Below are 20,443 nucleotides of genomic sequence, written 5' to 3'. Positions count from 1 at the left end.
TAACCCTTACCGTTAGCGATATTTTAACCAGCATGCTTTGCAGAGGAGTGACTTTCCCCGTTGCCTGGCAACGCCTCCAAACTAAAACGGCCTAACAGACATCAATCAAGTCAAACTTTCACGTAAAGCGTTTACTTGTTAGTTTGTATACAGAATAGCTGAAACTCTAATGTTAGCTAGTTGCTAACGCTGTGTTGTACGTTACTATCACACTCAGTGGCCTTTGGTCAGATTGGAGAGCAGCTGTTGATTAATTAACAGCGGACATGTTGGAAGAAAACACGACTTGTGTTGGTGAGCGGGCTGAGAGCACACACACAGCGGCGCAGGGAAACATTGAAGGTAACGTTAGGGACCTTCTCCATCAAAAGTGTTTTGTTTTTTTTACCGAGGCCAGCGTATTTTTTTATTTGCAATTGGAGCGCTTAAAACGTTTAACTTTGAGTAAAACGCTCCGCTCCTCACTGTCACTTTTCACCCAGCCGTCCAATCACAGTTGAGAAGGGGCGGGACAAATAGTTGTGGACTTATTGTGTGTATTTTTACTGCTGTATACTTTATGGTGCCTGGACAGGATCTGGACACACCAAGTACAAATTATTGAGGGGGAAAATGAACATGATGGTGGCTGGAAGCTGCTGTCAAATGTTTCCTCCTCCCCAGGTCTAACAATAAAGTTGTTCTGCAGACTGCAAGTGTTAGAGGAGTTTACCTCTTCAGATGTGTCTTCCCTCTCAATGAACTCTAGTGAAGCAGCAGGAGCCTGAAGGGGGATCAAAGAAGCAGCGCTCTGCAGACATGTACTACAAATATGAGGAACTCCACTCCAGACCGTCCATCACACCTGACTCTGAAATCCCAGAGAACCTCCTGTACCTCTCGTATCCTTCTTTGACTTTGTGTCATCGTGCTGAGCAAATAGGTGGTGAGAGAATGTGAAGACAAGCTAAATCTTGGGTGATGCTTCAGTGATGCTGATCTTGATCCTTAATCCGTCCTGCATTCAGTCACTCCTTTGGCTATGACAGTGGGCGCAGGAGGAACCTGCAGCTCCTGGATGACAGGACTCTGATCTTTATAGCAGGCAACCTGCTAGTCCTGCTGGACGTTTCCACAAAGGAGCAGAGGTACCTCCGCTCCTGCAGTGGAGGAGGAATCGGCTCCATCACGGTAAGATGGCTGAGTGACCTCTGAGGCTCCAGTCTGTCTGTGAGTGAGTGCAGGAAACACCGAGGAGACGGATAAACAGACGGACATTTAGGGTCAAGTGCAACTTTGAAATTGTAGTTCACATAGAATACAATACAATGTAATATTATACTACATTATGAAAGTACTTTTTGTATTGCTTGTATAAAAATTGCAATTTAGGTCTCTATACTTGTCCTCACTGTTCTAGTGTAGAGTGACTTTGACAATCTGCACCTACACAAAATGATGTGCATCATTTGACAAAAAAATAGAGTTTGTATAATACAGTATGCATGATTTATGGTTCAGGAGCAAAGAAACACTGGTATGGCTTTTAAAGGGGGGACACCCCAGGTGAATAGAGTACACATTTAAATATAAATACAACCATGAAACTCCCCCATGTTGATTAAATACATTAAGGCAATTCTTTTTTCTATACATTTTTTCTGAAATTCTATGTTTAAATATGAAAACAAGTCATTATCTTATTGCATATGTGCTAATTTACAGACAATTCCATAACAATAATACATAACATAATCATGAAATCAGGTTTAAAATTCTTGTTTCATTTTGTTATAAATGAAATGTTATATGTCATTTTGTTGACATATAACAGTCAAAGGTTTTAATCGAGGGGTTTTTGGATATCTCTTTTCATCATTCCATAAATCAGAAAATATTGGCAACAGCTCTAAAATAATACATGTTCACCATGTTTATTCTAATAGAATATTTGGTCAATCAGGCTGTGACTTGAACAAACCCCTCAGTAATCACCTTCAGAATATAGTCAGGAATAAAACTGGAAAGTTTGGTGTGTGTCTAAGTGCTTCTGAAGCGGAGATCTGACTCAGCGTTTGAGAAGAAAAATAAACTAATTTTGAGAAAACAGCCTTTAAAGATATGCGTTGTAAAATTCCATACATTTGGCAAGACACTGAAGGGGGAAATACCCAATAAATATCACCATGAATCTACCCCAGTTGATGACTTACATTAAAACAATTATTTTTCCGAAAACGAATGTTTAAATATGGAAATGAGGCATTATCTAATGCTTTGCAGATTTGGTTTTACAGGTGCTTGTATCAGCATCCCTAAGCGTATGCTCAGTGATCCCTCCTACAATATATGATGTGATGTGATGTAAGATTTTAAATGAGGTCACTGATCTGTATAATACAATAATTGTATAATACAATTTCTCAGAGATACTCATATACAAAAATGTTTTATTTCTAACTCCCAATTTGTGATATTCTGCATTAACATGTATGTGGAGACAAAATACATCACTGATTATTGCTTTAAAATGATTTCTGTGTGTGTGTGTGTGTGTGTGTGTGTGTGTGTGTGTGTGTGTGTGTGTGTGTGTGTGTGTGTGTGTGTGTGCATGCGTGTCAAGGCACACCCTAGCAAGGAGTACTTTGTTGTAGCAGAGAAGGGAAAGCAGCCCAACATCATAGTATATGAATATCCCTCGCTACGACCGTTCTGCATCCTCAGAGGTAAATGAGACCAAGATGCATTGAGATATACTTTTTATTCCAAATGTGATGTTTTTATCGATGCTAATCTTTGAACCTTCGTGTGTGTGTGTAGGCGGTACAGAGCGAGCATACAGCTTTGTGGATTTTAACCCTGACGGGAGCCTGCTGGCCAGCGTGGGGAGCGCACCTGACTACATGCTGACGCTGTGGGACTGGAGGAAGGAGAAGGTGATGGTGAGCTGCAAGGCCGATTCTCAGGAGGTCTACCGAGTCAGCTTCTCCCCGTACAACCCGGGTCAGCTCACATCCTCAGGATCTGGACACATCAAGTAATAACATACTGTATCCTCCTAAAACCCAACACCTCTGTTAAAGCAGACATCGGAAGCCGAATAATTCCCTGTCCTCCTCTCTCCCAGGTTCTGGCAAACGACCAGCACATTCACAGGCCTTAAGTTGCAAGGACTTATGGGACATTTTGGGAAAACTGCAGCGACTGATATTGAGGGCTACGTGGAACTTCCTAAAGGAAAGGTCTGTGCCCCGCTTTTCTGACAGGTTGGGGTTTGTCATGTATGTAAATGTATAGATAGATAGATAGATAGATAGATAGATAGATAGATAGATACTTTATTGATCCCACGAGGGGAAATTATTTCGTTACAAGCAGCAATAGGTTCCAGAGCAGCAATAGGTCACAGGTATAAAAATCTCAATATTATATATATAAAAAAAAAATAAAAAAAATACACGTCACAATACACAATATATACAATTATTATAGAGTAAAGATGTTATATAAAAAATTGAACAAGACCCTCACAAAATCCTAACTCACAAAATCCTAACTCTAACCCACTAAATCCAGTTTGCAAGGTCCAAAATATTTTGGATTCTAAAACCCTCTGTAAGACTCAACAGTTACTTCTGACCGTCGACGCCCTCCGTCTCCTCCTGTCAGGTGGTGTCTGGCTCAGACTGGGGCAACCTGTTGCTGTGGGACGGGAATGGCATCAAGGTGGAGATTTGCCGTAAGGAGGGGCGGAGCTGCCACGCTGGGACGGTCCAGCCCTTCGCCCTGGAAGACGGACAGCTGATGACGATTGGCTCTGACGGAGTGGTCCGGGTGAGATCCTCGCAATAACACAACCTCAGTATCCTTCACTTTTAGAACGTGTCCGTCAAGTTTGACCTCGGATGGTTTTTCAAAATGATTTTTGCTAAACTGAACAATGAGCACGTGCGAATGCTTGGTCATCATTCATACACAGTCATTTGGTTCCAATCTGAAGAGGCTCTGTATTTAAATTAGATAATCTATTTTAGGAAAAAGCTAATCGAGCAGGGATGATTATCCAGATGGAGATTTTCCGTAATCAGTTTTCTTCTAATAAGTATGACTTCTGCCACCGTGCAGGGTTGGGACTTTGAGAGCATCGACACTGCCGACGATAACGGCGACGGCAGCAGGTTTGAGCTCGAGCCCATGAACGAGTTGGTGGTCGGACACAACGTCTGCCTCTCCTCTGCGGTGCGGAGCTCCGTGCCCGACTCCTTCATCTGTTTTGCTCAGGTCAGAGGGCCGAAGGTCAAAGGTCACTAATTAAAACCATTCGCAATACATGATCCGCCCGTAGCTTGATCAAACCTAATCCCTCCACTATGCGATCTTGTAGGATTCCAGCGGAGCCATCTGGAAACTGGATCTTTCATTCACCTACACTGTGAGTTTTTTTTAGAGAGACGTTATGTGTATGTTAAGCTTTGTTTATTGAAGCTTTGTATGGAGCAACGTATTTCATTCTTGGCCAGCTAAGGTGTCACTTCTAACATTTCTCATTCTATAATTGTGATTTTTTTTTTTTTTTACAAAATCATTTCTGAGCTGTTGTGATTGTAAGAAAAACGTGGGTGTGTGAGGAGAGAAAGTTGCTTAAATTGAGTCTGTGAATAACAAAAACAGAGTATACCGTGTGTATACCTTTTTTTTGCATGACACTTAACTATTGGATGGTCGCATCACATAAAAAAAATCACTCAGCAATTCGGCCTTTAATTGGACAGATTGTAATTAATTAGGTCAAACAAATGAAATTTTAGAAGCCATTGTGTGAGACTCGTGTTGAAATGTGTGCACATGTGCAGGGTATTGTATCCTTTATTTATTTTAATATTTATTTTAAAATGTATTTTGAAATTGTAACGCTGCCAAACATCTGCATTTTTACAAAATATAATGGTAATCTGATTACGTCTTTCTGTAACGGAATACAGTTACATTCTGTTACTCCCCAAGCCTGATAGCAAGCCATATTCTATCGTCACGTGTTGTGATGAATGAGTAAGATGAACATACGCAGTGTCCTCTCCCAGTGAAGAAACGGTTGGTGTATCGTCTGTGTGTGCAGACTCCTGATCCAGAGTGCCTGTTTTCCTTCCACGCCGGGGCGATCCAGGGCCTGGACGTGTCGAGGAAATCTCACCTGATGGCCACGACCGCTCTAGACCGCGAGTGCCACGCATTCCCACACCTGCACACTTGCAGTACATGTTCGCAAATACACGGACACATTTACACACACACACACGCATTATAAAAAGGTACTCTGTCTGCCTCTGTCCCTGATCTCCAGGTTCAGTCAAAGTTTTTGACTTCCTGGCCAAAAGAGAGCTGACCAGCAGTCGCTTCAATCAGGGCGGAACTGCCCTCAGCTGGGCTCCACCTTTGGTGAGTGTGTTGATGTGAAAATGTGTCACGCTCCCACAAGAGCGCTCACTGAAAACGGACCTGTGAGGCTCTGGCATTTTGTCTTTAGGTGAACCAGAGTGGTCTACTGGTGACCGGCTTTGAGGACGGGGTGGTCCGGTTACTGGAGCTGTACGACCCTCAAAGGCTGCACGTGGTCACCGGGCGCAGCCCCAAAGGAGATGCCAAGCTGCGCCTCAAACAGGCCTTCAAACCCCATAATGCCCATGTAACTGCTGTTGCATATGAGCGAAATGGAGAGATCTTAGCCACGGGGGTAAGAGGTTTTCCATGAAAACACCGGGTTTCAGAAAATGTTTTGAAATAGACCTAAAGGTTTGAAGGAATACCTTAAAACCTGTCTTTTGAGTCTTAACACTCGCTGACTGTGGGCTTGAAAGGTTTGTATTTTGCTCCTTTGTTATTGCCGACAGCTATGTGGTAATGATCAATATGAATTAGCTGGGCAGAGAAACGATGACAAGCTCTTGATATCACCTCACCCTCAATCTCATAAGCATTAAACACACATGGATGTCATTGGTCGAACGATTATTCTAACGGAAACAACACAATTAACATCTTTACTTTGCAAGACGAAATTAAAAACACAAAGATCAAACAACTGGCTTGGTTTTGTGTGAATATCAAAATTCACATAAATTCTGACCTACCATAGAAATACTAATCGGGTGGACATTACCACTGGTGGAATGGTTTGAGAAGTTGCTATAGACACATAATTAGCCCATGGTTTTGTTTCACTTATTCGTCTCACCTTTCTGACCTCTCACCTCCGCCCCTCCCCCTCAGAGCTCAGACAGCACTGTGTTCTTCTTCGCCGTCGGGGAGAAATACAACCCCATCGGCTTTGTCCACGTTCCTGGGCCGGTGCAGGCGCTGGAGTGGTCACCTCATTCCCACGTAAGGCCGGTCTCCCACCCTCTTGCACACAAATGTCTCTTGTGAGGAAAAAATCAACCGATTTCTGTTCCCATTTTACCCAGAGTGAAAGCAGGCTGCTCATCCTGTGTCAGAGCGGTCATGTGGTCGAGGTGCACGGGCCTGATCCAGAGGCCCAGAGGCCGACCAAAAGCTTCCAGCTGTCTGAGCTGCCCAGCATACATTTCAGGTTCAGGAGTATCAAATCTCGAATCAAGGTCTGGGCTTTGTCTTAGATTTCGTTTGTAGGGTATTAATTGTTGATAATAATGATTATGTCCCTTTTTATGGCTGTATTACGTCATACTGTATGTTTTGTTTATAATCGACACCATAATTACTCGTCGAGTGTCATTCAAGTAATTTTCTTTCCTTCATTTCCTTTCTTCTTCTTCTTCTTCTTCTTCTTCTTCTTCTTCTTCTTCTTCTTATTACATTTTTTAAAAACTATATCTGCATGATTTTTGCGGCAATAACTAACTCCACGTCAGGTTTAGACCATTCACATCTTCATTTGTGTGTTTGTGTATTTTAGAGAGAGGAGGAAATCGCAAGACGTCAAGCAGTAAAGGAGAAGAAGAAGAAAGAGAGAGAAGAGAGGTTGAAAGAATCAAAGCAGCTGGACGCAGAGCCAGAGGAAGAAGAGGAGGAGTTGCCCGCTATCTCCATCCCCGACCCTCCGAGTCCTCTCTACTGTGGCTTCTACTCACAACCTGGCCAGTTCTGGCTCTCCATGGTACACACACACAAACACACACACACAACGCCGCTAACCATATCCCCTCACCCAACCTGAACCACTGACCCAGAAATCAGCTTTTTCCCAAAGGCGACACAGCTTTTGTCCCCAATTGGACAACCCATCTAACTGGTCTTTAGTCTGAAATGTGTCCTCAAAGGTAGCCTAAATCAGGATCACACACACGCACAGACACACACACACACACACACACACACACACACACACACACACTATGTATTGCTTGTCACTGCACAATTCTATCTCAAAATGTATATATAATATCATATAAATAAGAAGTCTCAACCTGCAATCAGTAGCCCCTTTCACGCAGTCTGTTGAAGGCATCAAGGCAGGAATGTTGCGCTGTTGCCGTTCTGTATAAAAGGTACGAAATGAAGGGCGTCGTTCCGCCGGCAGTGGAGGTAGTAACTTAAACGTCTGTGTAAAAGAGGCAGCCGGCATTGTGCGACACGCTGACGCTGTTCTGTAACAAGTCGCACCTCTCTTGCTTCCGGAATGACGGCATGTTTTCTAATAACTCACAGCGGGGCAGCATTACTGTAAACTTTCAAGTATTTGGTCCAGTGTAAAAAAGCTAAGTCAACGTATTAGATAACAACAAATTATATATAGAAAACACTCCAAAATTGTACGGTGTACCATAACACGGGTATGTTTCGAAACTATTATCAAAAAACGATACCCAGGCCCACAGTTTAATCGAAACAAGATTAAATGATAATACCTTATCACAGAAACAATCCCAGAGATTAGTTTTTTCCTTAAAGATTGAATCCATTTCTCCTGCAGGGTGGCTTTGACTCAGGTTTCCTGTATCACTGTAAGTTCTCTGAGAAGCAGGACCAGGATCCGGACCAGCGGCAGGATGAGCCCTTTGACTTCCTGCCCGTCCACAGCGCAGATGACGACCCCATTCGCTCTGTCACCTTCAGGTAGCCGGAGGAAAACTAACAAATCCGTCTTCTTTATACCAACAATGATTCCAAGATCAAATGACTACATTTAATGTGAAAATGTCACACGTAGTGCTGAACCCACAGAAAACCGTCATCAACTCTCATGAACTGCCTGTTTCAGTCTCTTATTAATCGCAATTTCAGCAGCAACGGGCAACAAACTAACTCAGATAAACACAATTGCACAGACAGTTAATAAGTAGCTGTAGAAGACGGCGTGAAACATTTAGCTGCTAAAGAGCCACATATTTGGAGTTTGTTAAGACCAAAACAGAGCTAAAAGGAGAGTGTATATTGGACTATATTGGACAGAAAACAAAACAATCTTCTGAAGCAAAAACTGTGTGAAATAAGGCCAGAAATCAAGGAACTCTTTACGTGGCAAACTTTAGAGGCCCCTTCACATTTAGAGCCACGGTGCTCGTACCTGTATAAAGTTCCCCTCCTGGTGTTTTGCTGTGTAGCTTCAACAGGCAGCTGCTGCTCTGCGGCATGCACTCGGGCTTCATCAGGGTTTACCCTCTGCAGCCCGGCGACAGCAGCCTCACCTCCATGCAGGCCTACTGGGCTCTCAGTGTCCACGACAACCAGTACGGACACCTGCGGAACATCCGCTGCAGCCACGACGACCTGTTTGTGCTGACCGCGGGGGACGACGGCAACATCTTCTCCTTCAGCCTGCTTCCTCCAGAGGAGCTACAGAAAGGCCTGCAGAGAAAGGGGGCCATGGTTCCTTCACCCAGGGTCAGTCCACTTTATGCATTGTGGCTCTATGGACGAACAAAGTCTATCTGTCAGTCGCTCCACCACTATTGGATGGATCGACAGACATAGAATGATATTTTGTAGACGATCATGTTCCCCAGAGGTTGAATCTTGTCGACTTTGATATTTCCACTAGTGCCACCAGCAGATCAATATTTTCACTTATCTGGTGGAATATATCTACGCATACTGGATGAATTGGCACACAATTTGGTACAGACATTCATGGTTCCCAGAGGATGTATTCTAATAACCCTAGAGCCATCGTGAGGGTCACTTTTGAGCTACATACTGTAGCTAATGCGACAGATATTAACTTTTCATCTTGTGTTGTCACCAGGTCAAGATTAATGACCATATCAACATGCTAACATGCTGAACCAAGATGGTGAACAGGGAGAACATACCTGCTTAACATCAGGATGTTAGCATGGACATTGTCGGCATGTTAGCATGTCGATATTAGCATTTAGCTCAACGCAGTGCTGTGCCTTAGTACAACCTCGCTAGCATGGCTGTAGATTCTATGTCTTGCTTCTTGTTAGATTGTTTTGTGGACTTTTTTGATTGATCGACATCGAGGCGCTAAGGACAGAGGATGTTGTACAGATTGATATAGAAATAAAATTGACAATGGCAAATGAGCTCCTTCTACATGAGCCAGGTACGAGTATGTGGGCTTATAAATGCAGTAACTGAAGTTTGGTAAATGTGAAAAACATTTTTCAACATCTTCTTGCAATTAGATGTATTTCCTTCATAAGATTAGTTTGCTGTGTCCGTTGCAGGTGAAAACCAAAGGACAGTGACACATATAGAAAAACAATGTTCTTCACATTTTGTAACCTTATGAGTTTTTAAACTGCATTAGTCTACGACAGAGGAGAAGATGTTAATTGCTGTTGGGGGCAAAAAAAACCAACCTGTTTTGGAGTGTTGCATGTTGGCCAAATGGATGGTTGTAGATGGTAATCCTCTTGTTTACATGGTATTCTAACAGGTGGGTCTTGAGAATGAGGCGTTAGCCCAGGACATTGAGGACCCAGCTGCCTACAGGTGAGCGTGAATTATCCGTTTAGGGATGATTTGGTCCTCCTCTTTTATTTTGTCCCTTCATTCTTGTCTTCTGTGTATCTCTTAGTATCAGTTTTGTTACTTTCTGTGTTTCTATTCGTGAAAGTTATTTGCACAGTAGAAAACTGTATTGTCTCTTTATTTTATCATTTGTTTAATTAATATATTATATTTAACATTTTGCTTCATCTATATTTAGCTGTCACTGTAACTCCAGAAAAACCCTTGACTCCCTCCAGCATAGAGACGACCAAGCAGAAGCTGGAGACGGACCGCCTGCGTCGAGAGGCCGGGCTGAAGATTGCGGCGAAGCACAAGAAGCTGGCCGAGCTCCAGAAGAAGTTTAAAGAGCTGCTGAATGTCAACCAAAGTCTGCCGGAGCATGTTCGCCTGAAACCTGCGGTACAGACAGACACACACACACACATACACACACACACACACCGTCCCGTGGTTTGCCATTGAAGCTGCTGTTTGGTTTTAGTATAAAACTAAAAGATTCACGCTAGAAACCACACACATCAATGGTGTGTAAGCGTCTGTCCGTCTTATCCCCATCAGCCCTGACCTCCACTAGCTCACTGTCCTCAGTACCAGCTGTCCTCTCAGCAACTCTCATCACAGCCTGACTAATATCAGAAATGCCTCTATTGGCCTTTTCTCTTGGTACAAATAGTACGCAGTCAGTGGAATTATTTTAAATACAAGAAAGCATTCCTCCATGTGATTATCTTTACCTTCAGTTAGTCTAGCAGGGGGACTAATCCCCTATCCTATATGGACAACTTGTTTCTTGTTAACAGGAAAATTAAAACAACTGCAACCCTGTTACTTAGTGCACGCTAACACACTGATTCAATGCGGGATGAAAAGATGGCCCTCAAAAACAAAACCATTAAGGTTTGGGATTAAGACCTGGTTTGTGTGCAAGGTTAGGGTAAGGCATATTATCATTACGGTTTGGATAAGTCTGTATTTGTGTGTGTGTGTGTGTGTGTGTGTGTGTGTGTGTGTGTGTGTGTGTGTGTGTGTGTGTGTGTGTGTGTAGGAGCTGCAGCTGGACCGGCGTTTCAGTGAGCAGGCAGAGAGGGTCAAGGCCCAGCGGGTGAGGGAGGTCAGGAAGCAGATGGGCGAGGAGGAGGAGCGCTGCAGCGTCGCGCTCAGCAAACTGCAGGACTGGTACTGACTAAACACACACACACACACACACACACACACACACACACACACACACATACACAAGGGCATCTAATCAATCAGATAATTGCTGTATCATTGACCTAAATACAGTTAATAATAGTTGCTAATTATTGTCTTTTAATCATTGGTCATTTCTTTCCTTTTGAGATGTTTGGATGCTATTTTGCTAATTTGAAACTTGTCTATGTTAAGACTTTGGTAAGTCTTCTAGTTTACTCCACATGTTTCAACCAAGTTTAAGAATGGAACAAAAAAGGCTTTTGACATTTTTTTGGATGAAATCATCCCTCCTTCTGAGTCAACAGAAACAGGAATTCATTTATTAAGACATTTTGATTCTATTTAGATTTTGCCCCTGTTGGTAGAAAGTTAGGAAGTGGATACAACCAGCCTCCAGAATGAAAACCTCATCTCTTGCGTGTTTTTTTTTTCAGGTTCAAGGACTCTCTGGAGGCCAGCATGGTCACTGTGGTTGCCATCGGCACCGACCATAGAGTCTCCACTTACCGTCTGTCGGCACTCGCAGAGCCTTCATCCCGGCTCGGACATCAGAGGAGACCCAGCCGCACTGACGGAGACCCAGCTGCTGGACCAGAACGCATAAAATCAAGAGCCGAGCCTGCGAAAGACGGCAGCATATTAGAACGTAGAAAAGTGTTTGTGTCTTTGTTTCACCTGTCAAAAACATGCCTTTTTTTTGTACTAAAAATATATTTATTGGCAATTTGCAAAGTACAAAAAGTGCACTAAAAGTATCATCAAATACAATTTTTGTATCACTTAACAAAAGCAATTAACAAAGACATAGCATATCAAAATAACTCTGCCCCCCCCCCCCCTCCCCTGTATTTTAAATTTGTTACATCGTTCAAAATTGTGCAACAATAATGAAATGTAGAAATACAACAATATATGATAAACAAAAACAAAAAAATAATAATAAACCTAAGTTCATAGTTCAATCATAAGGGTCTAACAGTGGTAGGGTATCTGACAGAGTACAGTATATAAGGGTGAGGTATATGGAAGACAAGCTTGACCTATCGCCTGTGTGTGCTCTCCAGAGGAAGAGGTGCTGCGCCGCCCGCAGGCTCGTAAATCAGAAGTAAAGCTGACAAATCGGCAGGTCGAGAGGCTCCGAAAGGCTGCAGAGAAAGCTGAACAAGCTCGAGCCAAGATAGAGAAGAGGAAGCAGGAATGGGCCCAACTGTGAGTGTCACGTCCAACAACATCGCCTCAGGCATCTGGGCTCAAATTCAATGTGCATGGCATCCTCCATTTTTCTTTATGGTCATGGTGCTTCCAAATTGTAGTGCCCGATTAACCCGCTAGGGGGCGATGGGGTTGTACTGTAACTATTGCGATGATGGCGCAAAATTGGAATGACTTGTTGGTGTCTCAGATACGCAGAGAAGCCAAACGAGGACTATGAGGATCCGCAGGACGTGCAGGCCATCCGCGAAGCCAAAGAGAACATCGGAGACTTAAAACTGAAGTCAGACAAAGACTTTACGGTGCCGAAACACCTGAGGATGAATGCTGAGAGGAAGAGAGCGGATCTGATGGGCCTGGAGGAAAATGTACACAAACACACACACAGAAATAATCTAATGAAACAAATCAGTCGATTAATAAATGATGGTTGCATGCATAACACATTACTTTACTGACTCCGTCCATCCCGCTAGATCTTTAAAAAGCAGACTGAGATGAATGGACGGATCGTGGCGTTGCGGGACTCCAAGGTTCTTCTAGTGTCTCAGTTGCAGGCTCAGGCTCAGCAGGTCCAGAAGGTCCAGCAGCGTCTGGCGGTCCACCTCCACCGCCCTCCACCTGCACTGCCCGCTATGCTACCAGAGGAAACCCCAGAGAAGAGGCTGCAGTACAGCAACGCCACCCTGACGCGATACAGGGTTCTGAGGGAACAGAGGTACCAGAGCCAGGTTTTAGTCTGATCCCAGACCAAGTCAGAAACAATCAAATAAATATATAAATAGAATGAAATGGATAATAAATGTGAGTGTGGGGAAGGGGTGACCACATCAAAAATAATTTTAAAAAATGGAAGATATAACACTGAAAGACCCTGGCCCGATTTGGTGTCCTGACTGGTGTGATCACATCGCAAGATGGTCTCTTGTTTATTTTAGAAATGATTAATATAATCTGAACTGTAGAAATCAGCCCTGGTACTACACTTTAAACCCCAGTTCAACCAGGTCTGCAGCTGGTTTTAGTTAAACCTCAGATACAGTGACCTCTACAAGAGTTCAGGTGATAACTACAGGACACAGCAACCCGGCTCATACTAAAACTCAAGTGCAGTTTAAACTGCAGCTAACTAAGACACAGTAATGGGGTTTAAGTGATCATGTGACTTTAAAACTGACCGAAACCACAGCTAAGCTAATAGCAGAGCAACATCCCCAGGATGTTCTGATTAGCTGCTGATTGTGTATTTTTTGAAAGGAAGGCATTTCCTTTTTTATTTTCAAACAGGTTCCAGTCTATTGAGCAGGAGGGAGCCACACGTTTGCTGGAGCAGCTGGAGAAAGAGATGGAAGGAGAGGAAGAAGAAGAGGAGGAGAGAGGAGAGGAAGGGAGTCCCAGTCTGTCCGCTTCATCTGTAACCATAGAAGAAGAAGAGACGGCAGAGGAGGAAGCCGCAGAGCTGAGCGAGCTCGAGGAGGAGCTCCGGAGGGAGGAGGAGGTCAGACTGCTGTACGAGCAGGACTGTCTGCTGGAGCAGGTACGTTTTTCATCAAATAAAAGCAACTGACGTTAAATATATATTCATGAGCAAAATATCTTCTGGAACTTCCTGAACATCTCAGGCTGACAGTATATAACATTGTGGTATAATCCCTGGATGTGTGTTTTTCATTGTCAGATGGAGAGTTCAGTGTGTCAGTTTGATGCCGAGCTCATGCTGCTGCGTCACGAGAAGCTGCGTCTCGACTGCCAGCTGAAGATGGCCGACCTCCGTCAGCTGACGCTCTACCAGGAGCTCCTGCTCCTCAAGGAGTTCGAGAGGAGGGAGGTCGTCCTGCAGGAGAACCTCAACGGACGCATTAAGGAGGAGAGCAGCATCACGGTGGGAGAGAGTTTATGGACTGTACCTTTTTTTTTTTCTTTCCACTACGTCAGTATACACTACAAATCAGTATTTGAATTACTGAATTAGTATATTTAGTAAGTATATTTGAAAGTGAGTTTTAAAGTAACACACGCTGTTTGATTTTGAACTTGAATAACAGACCTGAGAACAGACCGGGGAAAAGACGTTTCAGTCACGTTTTTAAGTCGTCCACCATCTTTCTGACAAAACAGATATGCTTCTGTTTTAATAAATCCAGCTATCCCACATAGATGTGATTCAAAGCAGGATTTCATGCTTCCGCTTTGCCTGCGTAACTCTCTCTCTCTCTCTCTCTCTCTCTCTCTCTCTCTCTCTCTCTCTCTCTCTCTCTCTCTCTCTCTCTCTCTCTCTCTCTCTCTCAGTCTGAGCTGGAGGAGTTCAATGAAACGCTGAAACTGAAGCAGGAAGACGTAGCTAAGCTGCAGGAGAGAGAGAAAGCTCTGAAGGCTTCCTTCCAGGCCTCACTGCGCAAAGAAAACAAGTTTGAAGAGTTTCTGACCAAAGTCTTCAAGAAGAAGATCAAACGTGTCAAGAAGAAGGAGCAGACAGGAAGTGAAGGTGAAGTAACGCAAGTATGATTGTGTGATGCTGTGTGTGTGTGTGTGTGTGTGTGTGTGTGTGTGTGTGTGTGTGTGTGTGTGTGTGTGTGTGTGTGTGTGGGTGTGTGTGCGTGTGTGTGCGTGTGTAAATCAATGTGTCCGTTATGATCCAATTGTGTGTTTGCAGAGGAAGAGGAGGACAGTGATGAAGACGATGACTGGGATGATGATGATGATGATGATGATGATGATGATGATGATGACTCTCTGGACGACAGTGTTTGCCCACCAGGTCAGTATGTTTTCACAGTGAAGTGTGAACCTTTAAATTCTTACCAGTGTTGCAATGGGTTTCCTACTAACTAAAAGAGAAACCGAACCCCTGAGTTTAAAACATGCCTCCAGAACTTGAAAAACGTTTCAACGTGAGCCGGCTGGGCAGGGGGGGGGGGCTAAGACGCACCCAGTCGCGTCTCTCGTTCCTGTGATTGGCTAGCACTCATTGCCAATCTATTGAGCGACAATTTTTGCGCGGCTCATTTTCTGTAATCCGCTGTGACAAAGAGTGTGTGGATGAAGCACCAAGTTGTTGAATTGTGCTAAGGTCAGTGTTTCTCACAGGATTTTGAATATGATTTTAAACGCATCAATCTGGTGCACTTTGAGAGCAAAACTAAGACGCAGAATCTATGCAGAACGTTGTGCTCTTTAAAAAAAAAGACATCGCCTGAGGACAGTCTGCCCACGCAACAGTTTAACAGTCCCCCGCAGGGAGAGAGGGAGCAGCAAGCACTTCACTTCAGTTGTGGCCAACACGAACAGACCAAAACAATACAGTACATGCCATTGTTTGGCAATACATCTGGACCCGACCTGAGCTGAATACACTGCATATTATCTTGACCTGGTTGTAGGAGGCACGAGGCATTTTGCGGTGTGTTTCAAGTTTAACATGCTAGAACTTTAGTTTCAACTATAAGTATGAACTTGTGTGCTTGTGTGTGTGTGTGTGTGTGTGTGTGTGTGTGTGTCTCAGGCTGCGACCCCGAGTTGTTTGAGGACACGCTGCGGCTGCGTGAGCGTCGGCTGGATCTGGAGGAACTGCTGGCGGAGGAGAGGAAGAGTGCTGAAGCTCTGAAGAAGGAGTGCGACACCCTCTTCAAGAAGGTCATACTCTGCTTTTCATCTTCCTGTCTCCTCATCTCATCTGGCATGTTTACCTATCTAATGTGTGCTCTTTGTGTCAGCTGACATACTGGTGTGTGTGTGTGTGTGTGTGTGTGTGTGTGTGTGTGTGTGTGTACATATTTCTGATAACGCACACACACACACACACACACACCTGTGGGAGGGATAAGTAAATTCACTTTAACCATGCGTCTGAGACACAAAACTTCATATTAATACATATCGTCCACATGTGATTTTTAAATACAACCCATCAGAAATAAGAGTAAAACAAAACAGAAGAAATACAATAAACAATCAATATATAATAAATAATTTAAATACAAATGCAGTCAAATGGGGTGCAAATATTACAAAAAGGGAGCCCAAAAAACTTCTTGACCAGAATGGATGAATTAGTGGATGGGTCCAAAATAAATGCAACAATGTACCGACATTTTATTTACATTTACAGACTGGAGACACGGAGAGGTAAAATGTTTGCAAACAGTGAATCACTTGGAACTGAATAAACCTGTTTCTTCTGATTATTGAACAACTACTGTATGAATACAGGGAGGCGCAGTCGTCCATGTTTTACCAGGCAACACAGCATTGAGTTCCCTTTTCTCAAATCTTGTTCAAACAGTTGACCGATACAGAAACCTTTAGAGAGGTAATTCACAAATTTGGTGATAAGGTTCTTACTCTCTGGCGAAAGAGAAAGCAATTCCAAAAGAGTGTATCTCTTACAAGTGGACTCAAAGTGGGGGATGTTTTCCCTTAATAAATTTTTAGATTGCATATTACCCCCCCAAACAAATAGATTGTGGTAGATTGTACTTTAAATGCCCAAAGGATGCAAACTTTGTCGTGTGTTTGTTGTGTCTGCTCGGCTCTGCAGGAGAAATCGATGAAGGCCAGTCGGAAGGCAGCAGAGGACGACCTTGAGTTGATCAACAGGGAGAAGCAGCAGAAAATGAACGAACTGGATGTGGTGGTTCCTCTCAGACTGCACCAGGTATACAGCCCAAAACTGTGGAGGCTCACTGGTGACAAAACTGGTGTTTTGACTTTGTCATCTCATGCAATTACTCCATCCGTCAACCAGATTAAGTTTGTCGTAAACGGCTCGGTGCCGTCGGACCTGAGCCCGGCGTTGGTGCTGGACGTGACGGAGCTCAACAGGCTGCAGGAGCGCATCAAGCAGCTGCAGGCGGAGAAGAGTCAGCAGAGAGATCTGTGCGGTGAGGCGCGCAAGCATCACGCCAGGCTCCTCCATGACCGCAGGGACATGGCCGCCAACATCCAGGGTGAGCTCCCCACAGGCCAACGCCTGGGCCTAGATCTGGTTTAACCTGAAACCTCTGGTCATGCGTTGGGGTGAAATACCGGTGAAATTCAGATGCGCCGGAAAATGACATTGTTAGATACTGATCTCTGTGTTGTTGTGTGTCGGTGTAGCGCTGGAGAAGCGCTGCAACCAGCTGATGATTTTGAAATTTGGGAGGATGGTGGATCTGGAGGCTCTCAAGACGCTGTCGGGGAACAGGACGGTGGAGGAGCTTAAGCAGGAGAAATTCCTCCGAGAAGCTGCATACGCCAAGGAAATCAAACAGTGGGATGTACGCTGACCTGTGTGTGTGTGTGTGTGTGTGTGTGTGTGTGTGTGTGTGTGTGTGTGTGTGTGTGTGTGTGTGTGTGTGTGTGTGTGTGTGTGTGTGTGTGTGTGTGTGTGTGTGTGTGTGCGCGCGCGCGCGGGCCTTAGGCAAGTGTGAGATATCTATTTTGTTCTGATCCTCTTTACCTGAAGTTAAACTTTAAGTTGTTTTTAAAGCAAAATGAAAATGAAAAGCTTATATTGGAGTATATTTATTTTTCTGGATTTGTGTGTGATATTCAGTTGAAGGTAGAAGAGGCCCATCAGGCTCTGATGGAGGTAACCAGGCGTAACACAGAGCTTGTCCTCTGCAAGACCAATCTCTTGGACCAGACAATGGAACTGGAGCGTAAACTCAACGCCAGGCAGAAGAAAATGGTAATTTTCTGCGTATTGAAATCATTTCATATGTGATATTGATCAAAGCTGGGAACCACAATGCTAATATGGTAGATTCCAACTTCCCTTTCGCTGACCTTGCTTATGCTTCCACGTCTGGACAGCCTTGGCCCGGAGGCGTTATGTTTTCGGATTCTCCGTCCGTCTGTCCGTACATACATCTGGTCGATTTTCGCTCATTATTATGAGGCGTTAATTGTAGTTTTGAGTTGAGTCAGCGGGCCCCAACCTTTGTTCAAACAGAGTTTTAGTTACATCATGAATCTGCAAAGGGCGACAGGACAGTCATTGCACATATGTGAGCTTTTAAATAACATTAAACATGTAAAGAGACATGAATTAGTAGCTGGTCAACATGTTGAACTGGAGACGTTTTTCGTCAGTGAGGTACATTATTTTATTCCCTTAATTTAATAAAAAAAAAATACATCAGTGTTTTAATATCAACAATGTGAAATAACTACACGTTATGTGATGAACCCACAGGGGAATTATAACCATCTGTGGAGCTCCACGGAGCATTGTAGTGTCTTTTAGCCTGTATGGCACATTTCTAGCTGGTGAACATAGTGGAGCATTCAGTAGCTCACGACCCAGATACTCAGAGACGCTGGAGGAGACACTTTGACGTGAAAACGTGTGACATATTTGTGAGTTAGTTGGTCTATTTTATTTTATATGGACATCACAGCAGCATTAAGACCAGATGCACTGTGTTGAGTGTTTGTTGCGAATAATTTACAACACCTGTAAACAAAAATGTAAAAAATAAATGAAATTGGAGGCACTCTGGTAGCTCTCTGCGTAGATTGTGACCATTAAGGTCTTTGCCGCAGTGGCCGCAGTTTGAGTCTGGCCCAGAGCCCTTTTGCCTCATGTCATCCCGTCTCCCGTGGGCACTTTTACTTTTATGTTTATTATAGTTATCTCTTTGTGTGTATGCAGGGCAGACAGTTCCAGGATAACAGGAGACGTGTGGATCAGGAGGAGATTTGGAGGCTCCATGGGCTGGTGAAAACCCAATCGCAGCAGGCCAAAGCCCTCAGGAGAGAGATTGCCCTCCTGTCCCGTCAAGGAGGCCACGTCCTGCCCCCGGGCCAGGCCCCGCTGCCCTCGCTGCCCCCGCTCGCCCCCTCGCCCACCCTCAGAGGCTGCACCCACACTGGCTTCGTGTCCCGTAAAGAAGGCCACGTCCTCCCGGCCCACCGTGCCTCGCTGCCCCCGCTCGCCCCCTTGTCCGCCACACCAACAGACGAGGATCAGCTCAAAGTACAAAAGTCGCCCAGCAGACCGGGAGCTATTTAACTGAGGACAGAAAATGCACACTGTCACTGTAAAGCAAGGGAACTGTGCTCAATAATAGCACTTTCTTCGGAATTTTTGCTATTGTTTGGATTAAAAAAATACTTCAGTTGGTTGACTGCTGTGATCCCTCTTTGCGGCCTAATTGGCAGGTAATTCATAAATTCATATGTTGCTATCCATCTTACTGATCATTCAGAGCTCTCTATTTTAGTGATAACGTAAGCCTACCTTTGAGTCTGACTGTCTACTGCTACATTTTGTGTTTTGAGTCGTATTCACTGTGTAGTGGTTACCTATCCTCACTACCTATCCTCACTACCTATCCTCACTACCTATTCTCCAAATTGGCCAACTTGCCTCACAGACATCCGGGAGCAGGAGGTCAACCCGCTCAAATCGTATTCTAACGCACTGCGTACTACATACTCAATCAGGATGTAGTGCATACTGAGGGTGCCTTCTAAATCAACCATTACCATTACCAGCAGACTGTTCACACTGAATTTAATCTCTATAAACAGATGCTGCATTCAAATGCTGTATCAGGAATACAGCCCCCCCCCCCCCCCCCCCCCCCCGCTTTTATGCATTTTAGGGCGGTATGTCCAGTAAAATCACGTCTCATACTCAGAAATCCTTTGGAATCTAATAACTATACATCCCAGGATTTTTTCTGTACACAAAATCCAGTTAAAATGCACAACTGTATATACTCAATGTAATGTCATACTTAGTTTAATAGTATGCTAGTATCTTTCACATCCATATTAGGGACAGTTCTTGAGCCGTGACTTTTGATATTTCACAAGCACACAAGTACACACGTGAACGCAGATTTTCATAGACACGCAACGCCTCGCTGAAACCACTCCTTAGATTGCCTGAGGCAAAACAGTGTTGTTAAATATTGTAAAAGTCAAGCCGTGTTCCGCCAAACATTGTATGCAATGTTTGAGACCACTCCTATAAGGACAACATACCAAAACATTAGCATGTAAAAAAAACAAGACCTTGGGTGAGGTACTTCATGGAGAAGCTATAAGAAGGTATAAATGTTAATTACAAGCAAGTTGTAAAAGCAATAAGAAAATAATAATAAAA

General features: G+C 43.9%; 1 protein-coding gene across 1 annotated transcript; it reads left to right on the top strand.

Annotated features, from left to right (window-relative positions):
• The first annotated feature begins 27 nt into the window (after nt 1-27).
• Nucleotides 28-19,402, top strand: LOC137888949 (cilia- and flagella-associated protein 44). The gene is made up of 34 exons (XM_068732479.1): nt 28-342; nt 749-881; nt 1,008-1,170; nt 2,603-2,705; nt 2,800-3,016; nt 3,107-3,221; nt 3,649-3,813; nt 4,105-4,260; nt 4,364-4,411; nt 5,096-5,195; nt 5,321-5,415; nt 5,504-5,710; nt 6,247-6,357; nt 6,441-6,593; nt 6,911-7,111; nt 7,928-8,070; nt 8,559-8,838; nt 9,860-9,915; nt 10,173-10,335; nt 10,982-11,112; nt 11,568-11,779; nt 12,198-12,342; nt 12,536-12,713; nt 12,822-13,063; nt 13,633-13,882; nt 14,024-14,227; nt 14,635-14,830; nt 14,999-15,103; nt 15,848-15,978; nt 16,883-16,999; nt 17,090-17,291; nt 17,443-17,603; nt 17,882-18,016; nt 18,983-19,402. Exons 1-34 carry the CDS (start codon nt 267-269, stop codon nt 19,340-19,342), a joined length of 5,454 nt encoding a protein of 1,817 aa, XP_068588580.1. The 5' UTR covers nt 28-266; the 3' UTR covers nt 19,343-19,402.
• The last annotated feature ends 1,041 nt before the right edge of the window (nt 19,403-20,443 follow it).

Source organism: Cebidichthys violaceus, unplaced genomic scaffold (genome assembly GCF_023349555.1).
Source record: "Cebidichthys violaceus isolate CVI_PGR_0920_01 unplaced genomic scaffold, fCebVio1.0.p SCAF_59, whole genome shotgun sequence".
In the NCBI taxonomy this organism is placed as follows: Eukaryota; Metazoa; Chordata; class Actinopteri; order Perciformes; family Stichaeidae; genus Cebidichthys; species Cebidichthys violaceus.
Note: the sequence above shows the minus strand (reverse complement) of the source record. Positions and strands in the feature narration are given on the sequence as shown.

Excerpts from the sequence above, each read along its gene's own strand:
- LOC137888949 (XM_068732479.1), top strand. The coding sequence starts at position 267 with ATGTTGGAAGAAAACACGACTTGTGTTGGTGAGCGGGCTGAGAGCACA. Across the intron at positions 5,416-5,503 it reads TCAGCTGGGCTCCACCTTTG|GTGAACCAGAGTGGTCTACT; the intron begins GTGAGTGTGTTG and ends TTTTGTCTTTAG. Across the intron at positions 11,780-12,197 it reads AGACGGCAGCATATTAGAAC|AGGAAGAGGTGCTGCGCCGC; the intron begins GTAGAAAAGTGT and ends TGTGCTCTCCAG.